Genomic DNA, 11,212 nt, shown 5'->3' with positions numbered 1-11,212 from the left:
AATATCCTGTAACAGGTACAGCACCTAAAATAATTTTGTGTGCTTTAGCTCTAAAATAGATTTTCTTTGCAGGTATGCAAGAGACAAGTATAATATATACGTTTTTGAGATATTTTGGTGTTGCTGGTTCTTGAAATGTAATCAGCCCCTTTATTTTATAAACACCCCATTTAACTTTTGTGATCTTCCAAATGCAATTTGGGTTGACATAATGTTTGGCCCTCAAGAGCTTTTTATGGCATTAAAGACAAATCTGGTGGTAAAATGTTTGTTTGAGAGGGGTGAATGCAAACATATGTACAAAATATCCAACAGATACAGAGGCACATAGCCTTTATACATTTCTGTTACTGCTCTCCCAGTGTGTTCATAATGCATTCTGCAGTTGTTGTTTCACTGTAATCAACCCCCACCCCTGAACTTGCAAAATATCCATTTGTTTTTATTTAGTACACCAGAAATTAAGCTTTGTTTCAATTCCTTTTTTTATATCTATCTCTTTTTCTCATAATAAAGTTTGAAGGCAACTGATATATTTGATACAATAGTTGCTAACAATCCACAGACGCTTCTGGTAGGCAGGCATGCAGCCTTCCTGCCCTGTGCCCCGCTCTGATAGTGACCTTCACTCAGTCAAGGATCAACCTCCTGCTCAACCCCACTATGTAATTCCACAGCCCTTTAATTTGCTGCTTACCTGCAGCCTAATCAGGCTTTTCCTAAGCCAGTAACATAAAACACAGCATTACCTGCTGCAAAACCAGGCATTTTACCTGGTGATACTTGTATCCCAACTTTAACCCTGGTGGAAAACAAACCATGATCTTTTCAATTGCATCTCTCACTATATATTTTTTCTGCACCTGCAAAATAATAGTACTGCCTCCCTATATACTTTTTAAAATGTGCTTTTTGCAAAGAGAGGATGGTCTGTGGAGTAGCTACCCATTAATTTTATACCCTAGCACTCATTACAAAAGTGAGCTATTTCAAATGGTAAGCAATGGGGTAACCAAAGGCCTAAGACCCCAGGACAATGTTTGCACTGGGGTCATACCTTTGCACTTGATTCCCCTCCTCAATATTCTCAGTTTGTAGCTGCAAGCTCTGCACTGAACTCTTGAGTCTACACATACATTCTTTCTGGAATTCAATCAGTCATTTGGGCAAGCAGAGCTTAAAAGGACAGATCACCATCCAAGCACTTTTTGAGTTCAGTTGGCATCAGATAGTTGCCCAGAAATAAAGACTTTTTTCAAGTTTTTTATTTGTATGTTCCATTATCTGGAGTTTCAGTCTTTTAACTCAGTAATCCAGGTGGAGCCACTGAACTGTAACAATTTGCTCCATTACTTGATACATTTCTCAGCAGCATCAATATAGCATTAGCAACTACTGTATCAGTTTTAACAACTGCCTTTAAATGAAGCTCAGGGATTATACTCAGCAGGGCCAAAGATAAGAAAAGTATCAACTAATGGAGCAAATTAGAACAGTTTACAGAGTTAATGACCCCCCCTCCCAGAATTGCTCTAGGGAGACAAGAGATGGTGAAAAATGAAACTTAGAAAAACAGTAAAAAAAAATATACGTATGGAAAGCAATTAAAAAAAAAAAAAGTAATTATGTCTGGTGTACTGTCTGATACTAGTGATGTGCGGGTCTACAAAAAGTTGAGCCGCACCCAGCCCTATCCTGCTGTTACACTACCCGCACCTGACCCTAAGGGTAAATACACATAGAGCTACTTAGTAGCAGCTACTTGTCATGGCTACCAAATGCCAGAAAATACCCTGTCATAGACAATACTGAGAATTGCCCCTGCTAAAACACATGTAGAAACAATTATCAGTAAATGATCAGCATTGTCTTTTGTAGCCATGGCAAGTAGCTGCTACTAGTAGCTCTGTGTGTCTTCACCCAAATTTGTAGACCCAAGCTGCCCTGCCAAGGTGTCATGGAAGGGGGCAGAGCCAAGCAGGTGAGAGTTTATAAAGGTGCTCACCGGAGGAAGAAATCAGCACAGTAAGGTTGTGAGCGGGGAAGTCGGCCCAAACCCACCCAACCTGAGGGTCCCGTGGTTGTTGGCCAGCCCTCACATCACTATATGATACCAACTTAACTGAAAAAAGTGTTTGGAAGGTAAGAAACCCATTTTAGCCAAATGTCTCAATCAAGCTCTCCCATTGCTCCCACTAAGCTAATGAAAGGACTACTAGGTACCAAAATAACAGCAACATCTGATGTCTAGAAAAGTGTATGCACCCCAGCCCATAACTACAGGGGGGACACTTTAACTCCTTCATTTCAACTAAGATACAGTCTACACCAGGGTTCCCCAACCTTTCTTACTCGTGAGCCACAGTCAAATGTAAAAAGACTTGGAGAGCAACACAAGCATCATAAAAGTTCATGGAGGTGCCAAATAAGGGTTAAGATTGGCTATTAGGCAGCCTTTATGCACACAAAGCTTACAGAAGGCTTTATTTGGTAGTAAATCTTGTTTTTATTTATCCAAAACTTGCCCCCAAGTCAGGAATTCAAAAATAACTACCTGGTTTGGGGGCACTGAGAGCAACACCCAAGGGGTTGGGGAGCAACATGTTGCCCCCGAGCCACTAGTTGGGGATCACTGGTCTACACTAAGTTATGTCTAGAACTGGAGGAACATGTTTCCAATAAGACCTCTAATACAATTATGGACACACCAAAACCATAATTTTTGGATTCTGCCAAATACCAGATCCACCACAAAAATATTGGTCAAATGTCCAATTAAACCATACCCTCATTTGCATATTGTAGTGGAGATAAATTTAAATAAGTAATTATCTGTAAATAAAACTTGTCTCATTCAGTTGTCAAGCGTATTAAAGGCACATGACTTTAAGGGGCAGGTTTTGTTTGATTGGTTGAACACTGAGGATACAGACAAATCCCGTACTTTTTTTAAAGGAACAGATTCATGATCCTTATCCTATGAAAAATGGATTAGTAGCGTGGCTAATACATAATGAATCTTTCTTACAGGTTTCCAAAAAAAATACTTGGGGGGAAAAGTGGTAACGTCCCTGGAGCAAAGTGCCCTTTTCAGCACCCTGGACAGCAGCCCTTTCTGTTGGGTGCGGTATGACATCACGCAGCGTTACGCTCAGTATCTAAAGGCTGACACGACATAACACAGTTCGTTAGTCTGGGAACAACAAACAGTAGGCAGTACTTGTAAGGGTGCCAAGTCTGTTATTGCAAATTACACCCAGTTCAACTATCACGTCATGCATAATACACTCTCAACCACAAATACTAAGAGGTAGGGGAGAATATAATAAGTATCTATAAGATACTTATTGATAACAAACTACCATTCTGTCTGAATTACTGTTAGTTTTGCGACGTTACTGGTTTGCTGCAGATGGGCTGCCAACTAATAGTTTTTAGGGTAGGACGGAAGGTCCCACTTGCACTCCTTTAAGGTGTTGCTGGACAGCAGTGCACATACCCCTCACCCCAAGCTCAGGCTACACTGCTCCATTCCTGCTGAAGGAATCTGTGAGCCGAATTACACCGATAGCTGAAAGGTCGCAGCACGGACAGTAGTGGAATATACGGTCGCCGTGTGCTCTGTGATGAGCTCCTATACCACAGGGAGACGCGATGAGTGCGCCAGATTTATGACAGAGTGCTGAAATGACAAATTCGCCCTCTGGTACCAACGTTCGCTGTAGGCTTATCCAAAAACGGAGTCTTAAGGAGCCAGTTGCAGCACGACAAACGCAGCACGACTGCCCCATCAGAGCGCTTTAAATTCAAGTACAGCCCCTTTAATAGCGATCTTCTTAACTAACAGACATTTTTATGCCTACCCAAAAAGGCAGGGAGGCAGGTGACTGGAAAAAACAGGGGGAGGAGCAATGGGCTAGGCTGAGACCCAGTTGAACTCCATTTCCCGGCAGCCCAGGAAAGAAGTTGAAGTTCAGTGACAGCTGGGGAGCAGCAGGTTAACGTTCCGAGCCGGGCTGGTATTGTGACGTCAGGGAGGCTGGGATCCGCCACGTTCTAGAATCCGTCCCTCCGCGGTGGCTCTGGGAGGAGGAGGTGGCGCTGCCAGGGGGGCGGGAGGAGGAGGAGGAGGAGGCTGAGCCCATGCTAAGCTGATCCGATCCCACGTGTGACGAGCTTCTTCCCGGCTCAATAATATTCTGTTAGCGGCTCCTGGCTTAGCTGCTGCCTGATAGAGTCCTGCACACAGTCCCAGCGCTCTGCCTGTATGTGTTTGTGTGTGTGCATGTGCTGCCGGGGCTTCGCTAGTCTTCCCTAGTCTCACAGTTTGCTGCCTGTGCCTTGGACCTATTCCTTCTTTTTTATTTTCTTTTATTTTGTATATAGCTTTTTATTACTGTCATTGTTTTCTATTTTTGTAACTGTGTTGAGAAGGCTATGGAGGCAGATGGGAGCCAGGCCACCTCTGGGAGTCCGAACGATTCTCAGCACGACCCCGGGTAAGTTGGCATCACCGCTTTGCCTGGATTGGTGCCCCTTTGGGCTGCACAGGGCAAGTGCAGGGACTGAGTAGGTGGGTGGGTGAGTGAGAAGAAGAGGGGGGTGGGTGCCATTACATCCCCCGTTAGTGTTTGCCCTGGCTGATTGTTTAGTTCCACCTTTTAGTTTGTTTGATTTCAAAACACGGAGGGGCCTCCCCCCTCTCTCCTCTCCCTACACCATCACCTCTCCCTCTCCTATCTCTCTCCCTTTTAGCTTTTGTAAGTTACACGTCAAAATGGCCGATCTGACATCTGTGCTCACTTCTGTTATGTTTTCCTCCTCTTCTAGTAAAATGTTCATCGGCGGCCTGAGCTGGCAGACCTCCCCAGGTAAGGCTGCTCTCATCCCCATGGGCTCCCTCCCGTTATGGCTCTTTGTTACTGGCTCCCACTATCTCCCCTTCCCATGCCTCCCACTTCTCGCTCTCCTTATTTATTTATTTCTCCTTCCCGAGTCCTCTATTCGACCCCTATCGCTGTTTGGGGCTCTTTAAATCAGGGACGTCCGACCTGCAGCCTTCTAGCTCTTATATAAACTACAACTCCCAGCATCACCTGACATGCGAAGACTGTACGGGGGATGCCGGGGGCTGTAGTTGCACTACAGCTGGAGGGCTTCAGGTAGGACACTCCAAGCTTTAAATCCATGGGATGCCTCTGGGTGGGTAGAAGTGTGACAGTGCAGCCTTTGGTAGCTGATTTCTTATTGCTGTCATTTTTTTTTCTCTGCTTGGGAACAGATAGCCTCAGAGACTATTTTAACAAATTTGGAGAGATCAGAGAATGCATGGTGATGAGGGACCCCACCACAAAGCGATCCAGGTAACTGTCTTCATTTTCTCCTGCTTTTCATAAAACTTCTTCAGCTACTTTTTTTTTTTTTTTTTAATATCTTTCTGTGTGAATGGTCTGGAAAGAGAGATGCCATCTCCAACCATTCCTTCATTGGTCACACACATACCCTCCAGTCTGACTGGTGCCAGATTTGCAAAGTCTCCTTGCTTTATGATCACAAAGCTTACTTTATTTCCCAGTAACCCCTTCATGCCTTATGGACTGCAGTATATTGCAGGTTACAGCTGCTCTGAAAGGGTTAAACACAGAAAACATATCTCCTTCCACTGTTTGATGTTGTGTGTACCAGTTTTTATTTTTAGCACCATTTTTTTAACCTTGAGTCTCTTGAGAGATTCTGCTTTAGTATTTTCTTATTTAAATGACATTGTGATCTGGGTTGTACATTGGACCAGTGCTGTGGTGGGATAATGTAATAACAGTAAAGTGATGATCATTTAGTACCAGCATCAGAGTTTGTGACCCAACTAGTATATTTATAATAAGTGATAATATGGGCGATTGTAGTATTTCCCTCAGTTACATCTCTTCATTAACATATATACCCCCTCTTTAATATTTTTGGAATAACTGTTTATGACATTTGATATAATGCAAAACATATGTTTAGATTACATTAGAGTGTAAGCCCAGCTGAACAAGCCATTTTATGGTGACTTATTTTGGACTCCTTGCACCTGCCATGGCTTCTGTGTGTTTAGTTTGCCTAGGTGCACCTTCACTGCATGACCTTAGTTAATATTACACATACATTGAATGATTCACAGTCTTGACATGCAAAAAGCAGAGCTGTCCCAGGGTTGCTAATGCCATGGCATTGCTCATAGTCCTCTGTTTAGATCCCCTCTTTATACCTGTGCGTTCCATAGATACCACCGGAGATTGTTTCCCCCTGTGTGTGACTGATGCCTTGGGAGAATGGCTAGTGTGCTGTCCCTGATGTGATTCCAATGGCAAATCTGTGTGTTTCTTTTTCTTTCTCTGTTTACTTGTGCTCTATGTTCAGCGCTCATTGTCATCTCTCTTGTTCTTTGTCTCATTTCAGAGGCTTCGGTTTCGTTACGTTTGCAGATCCTGCAAGTGTAGATAAAGTATTAGCTCAACCCCATCATGAATTAGATTCCAAGACGGTATGTTGTGCTTTTTAAATTAAGTTACCTATTAATTTGTGTTGCTCTGTGTCTTCCTGTAATGTTGTCTTGTGACAGGCGCTCTTAAAGGGACAGTCCCTTTTTTTATTGGGCTCGCCTAGACATCTGCTGCTCTAAAATTCAAAAACTGCTTGATAAAAATTGGACATCTTTCCATACAAATATTTAAATTTTCCTTTATTCACATGAGTGCCTAAGTGGTATCTTACAATCGCAAGGAAATGAAAAAAAAAAAAAAATACAAGACAGTTGGACACATTTTGGACTCCTTCACTGTGGTTTTATCAAAACCCCCCCATAAGGATATTTGTTTGAGAATCCATTTCTCTGTAATTAAATCAGGAATAGCCTCTGCTTGCTTCTTCCTGTTTGTTTTGCCTGTATAAGCCACATATATCAATTTGCATTAGTGTGATTTCCAGCGAATAAGCAAGCCTACCAGCACCGTGTACATCTCACTTAGAACAGGTTGGCATTTTTTTTTACAAAGCAAAGGAGAAAAATATTTTGCACCCTATTACCTGGTTTAATTGTGCTTTAAGGAAAAGGACACTGACAAAAGATCCCCTGTATTGCTTTTATTGTGCCTAATGAGGAGGGAAAGGTGAGCTAATTACACTGATTAGATAAGGGTTTTTTTTTTTTTTTTCTTGAAAGCCTAATTTCAAGAAGCTGTGTCCCAGATATTAGAAAGAATGGTAGAAGAGGAAAATTATAATGAAACATAGAGGGGTCATTAATGGTACAACGGATTCATGTGAATTTATTTTGTCATGAGCAAGGACGTGTATTTGCACACACATTTTTGTCCGTGTTCAGAAGCTGGAAAGAGGTTGACAAAGCATTGTAAATCTCTACCCTAGGATCATTTTAATAACGTGTCATTTATACAACCCAGTTAATTCTTCCTTTTATATCCTACATATATTATATTGGCTCCTGAATGGTCCTTATAACCCTTTACTTTCTAGTGGCTTCAACTTTTCACTTGCAAGTGAAACCCCAGGCCAGGGTGGGCCATACTCCCATTGCTATGTTTGTGTTCATCAGCTATTTCTAAATAACTGTAAATTCAGCTTTATCTAGTCTTTGACTCGTGTTTCAACATTCAGTGCAGGAGGCATCTCGGTGGGGTTTTGACACGGAATCACCGCTCTTGTTTACGATTGCATTAAAAGCTTTGATTTTAGGTAATGGCCCACCTACCTCAGATATAGTGCTATAGTCCTTTTTTTCTTTTTTTCTAGAGGATTTGTAGATACAGTAAGTAGAATTTGACTAACTCATTTATTTCTTGGTAGATGTTTATGTATTGTACGTAATATTTAGCAGATGGTGCAGGACGTGAGTGATTTCCATGCAAGCCAGCAAGGACAAAATTAGAAAAGGTATTCATACCTGGTGTTCCTACAGCTCTATTCAGAATGCAAACACCAATGTGTCCTTTGCATTTGCTGCCATGTTCTGGTGATCACTAATAAGCTATAGTTTGTTTTGTACAGTAAAATTAATATTTGCAAATAACTGAGGTGCTGACCCTTTGTCTCTGCCATAATATGACCATGCTTCTCTTTGGTAGCAAGCAGTTTTTATAGTAGACATCCTTGAATACTCAATGGGTCGTAACTACCCTACATTGTTTCTAATTATAGAGAGACATTTTCCAGATAAAGATAACTCATCCCTTCTACCCTTGGGACGACAACCCTACAGATAAGCTTATCTGTAATTGTACTTTAAAATAACGGTCGCTCATGCTTAACTTAAGAAAGAAAACTCAAGATAACCAAAATGGTTAGGAGATGCTAGCTGCAGTTATTCTACATAAAATTTCAGAATAACTGTAAACCCAGCAGTGTAAGCACTAGAACAATATGGCTTCAGAACTGCATTCAACTTAATGGAAAATCCTCACCTGTTGCATTCCCTATGTAGATGGTGCTGAACTGTGTTCATAGATAATGTAATGCTATTATGAAACGGTAACAAAATATTTAAATGTCTTGATGCTCGAATGACAATAAGGTTAATGGCTCATTTCTAGGAGCAGGTATATAAATCATAGAGTGAATCTCTGGGGACAAAAGCATTTTTTTTGAGATGTCATGCACTGTGGGCTTACTTTTGTCAGCTATGGCAGGGTTAATGGGCAGCATGGAAAACACAAAGCTAAACTTCTCTGTTTTAATTAGGTGCCCCGATTGGTCATAGATGTTGGCAAAGTGTTTTCAGTGATGGATAGCATCCATTACATAAAATCACTGGCCCATTACAAGTGAGATATCCTGCATGCTGCCCAGATGAGTGTACCACCTCGGAAACTTCTGCACTCAGATGTTCTTTACCTGCATTTAAAAATCTGTGCAATGTGCAGCCTCAGTGTATTAAGTCATTTTGCAGGGATATAAGATATTAATACAGACTGCACATTTTTCACCTGTGTGAAGATGTTCTATTATAGCGAGTAGTATAACAATCCTGTAGCTTGCATTTCTAAAGAAAAAAAAAAAAAAAAAAACCAAGATAATAAATACGATGGCTGAGCATAAATTCCGATAAAAAATGATTGTTTCTAAATTAGTTATCACAGTATGGGTCATATGTTTTGCTTCATTTCTTATATTGGCAGTGCCTTCTTGGTAATAGGGCATCCGATTGTTATTGTGTTACGCACATTGCTATAGTTTTATAGTTCTGCTTAAATTTGTATAGGCTTACACTTAGTTTTTTGCCTTGTGCAAGATTTGCCTGTTATTTCGACTCCTCTGGGGAAAATCTACTTACTTCGTACTATACTAACAGCATTTCACTTTATATCAGGAGAAGGAATTCATGTTGGAAGCAGGTATTGGCATGTGTAATAAAGTAGTTAAGCATAAGCTGTTTTCAGGACTGGATCCTGTGTACTGTTATTATATATGCTGGGTGTTTTTTTTATTGCTTTTAAGGGATTGATTTGGTGCAGATGAATCTGCTGGGTACAAGTTTTTCTTTTCTGGTCTGTTTGCATACCCCTCTGCAAAGTGCTGCAGTATGAGGCACATGCAAATAACTTTCTAGTTTCTAGCTGTGGGGCTCAGACATCTGTTCGACATGCTGAGCGAGAGAGCAGTACTTTGTTATACTGATATCACTCAGTCTCTTGTGTAGTCAGGAGCTCTAATTTTTCAATACATTGTAATAAAGGAAATCAATGTCATTTCAGTAAGGTACAGACGCCACATGTTAGTGGTGTTTTTTTTCTGCTTGCATATCGGTAACCCCTTGCTATGAGCAACTGTATGTTGTACAGCAGGGTTGTTCAACCTGTGGTTACTCAGCTGTTGCTGAACTACAATTTATAGAAGCAGTTGCTACTAGGGATCCTGGGAGTTCTTGTTTAATTGTAGCTGGATGTTTACAAATTGACAGTCTCTGACTTCCAACTACATAAGTATAATGTGTGTGTATAAATATTAGTATTTTTATTCTTAGAAGTGAGCCACTAATCTCTATTATAATTCAAAAGAATACCCCGAGCACTCATTTATTCCTTTTTGTTTTCCCCTTACTTGTGTTCCTTCTCTCCAGATTGACCCTAAAGTTGCATTTCCCAGAAGAGCACAGCCCAAGGTAAGTAGCAGGATCAATAATAGGATTTTCGGCACACAGAGAGTCATTGTTACCGAGCAGTTCGTGTTTCAAACAGGGAATTGGCGATGAAAGCTTTTAAAACTGGAGTGCATGGCGTCTTAAGGGTATCAGCATATGGTTGGGAAACTACAGGAGAGCTGCTCTGAGCTGCATTGTGAAAATCTCCTTTAAACTATCTGTTTACTGGGGCAGAAGCATCTCATGTTGTGTACCATGCATAGCAAGACTCTTCTTTAACTCTCTGTTTACTGAGACAGAAGCATTTCCTGCTGTGTACTGTATATAGTAAGACTCTTCTTTAACTCTCTGTTTACTGGTGCAAAAGCATTTCATGTTGTGTACCATACATAGCAAAACTTTCTTTTAACTCTGTTTACTGGGGCAGAAGCATCTCATGTTGTGTACCATGGATAGTAAGACTTTCCTTTAACTGTCTGTTTACTGGGGCAGAAGTATGTCCTGTTATGTATCATAAATGAATGTCTCTTTACACCAAAAGAAGTGGTTCTTATTGTGTATCATTTACATCAAGTCTCCCTCCCATAACTACCTCTTCTCTGGGGCAGAAGTGCCTACTGTTTTGCACTATGCACAGTGGATCTATCATTTACCTATTTATTAGGGAAGAATTTGCAAAATATGCAGAGTTATAAATGTCTTCAATGAATCTGCTCATTTGTAAAATGTATTTTGTCTTCTAGCATCTTTATATTTATATTCATTTGGTTTGTTAACCATGATTTGTGAAATCTCTTGACTCGTTCAACCCAGTTGTAAACCAGTGATGTGCAATATGTGGGCTTCCAGTTTTAGGGTGCAGTCAGATGTAGCTGAACAGCAGCTGTAGGCTTGTACTGAGTACAATTCATGCCCTATACCCTGAAGAGGCCAACCCAAGGGTGTTGTGTCTAAATCACACATTTTGCTTCTAGTACCCTGCTTCTAGTACACTGGCATTTCTAGGTGGTGTTAAATACATGTGTGCCTGTATCCTCTGCCCTAGAGGGACAATACAAGACATGTTGCCTGCTT

General features: G+C 41.0%; 1 protein-coding gene across 9 annotated transcripts in view; it reads left to right on the top strand.

Annotated features, from left to right (window-relative positions):
- The first annotated feature begins 3,958 nt into the window (after positions 1-3,958).
- The window catches only part of msi2 (musashi RNA binding protein 2), a 433,137-nt gene continuing 425,883 nt past the window's right edge, over positions 3,959-11,212 (top strand). For 3 of the 9 annotated variants that reach the window (XM_004911724.4, XM_002936818.5, XM_004911718.4), the window contains exons 1-5: positions 3,963-4,499; positions 4,831-4,871; positions 5,282-5,363; positions 6,442-6,526; positions 10,118-10,159. In XM_004911724.4, the coding sequence (XP_004911781.1) occupies positions 4,438-4,499; positions 4,831-4,871; positions 5,282-5,363; positions 6,442-6,526; positions 10,118-10,159 (312 nt within the window). In that variant the 5' untranslated portion in view covers positions 3,963-4,437. Of the gene's footprint in view, positions 4,500-4,830; positions 4,872-5,281; positions 5,364-6,441; positions 6,527-10,117; positions 10,160-11,212 lie in introns of all 9 variants that reach the window. The other 6 variants (XM_004911722.4, XM_004911717.4, XM_004911721.4 and 3 more) reach the window with 4 other exon arrangements.

The sequence above is a fragment of the Xenopus tropicalis genome, chromosome 2, assembly GCF_000004195.4.
Source record: "Xenopus tropicalis strain Nigerian chromosome 2, UCB_Xtro_10.0, whole genome shotgun sequence".
Classification (NCBI taxonomy): domain Eukaryota; kingdom Metazoa; phylum Chordata; class Amphibia; order Anura; family Pipidae; genus Xenopus; species Xenopus tropicalis.
Note: the sequence above shows the minus strand (reverse complement) of the source record. Positions and strands in the feature narration are given on the sequence as shown.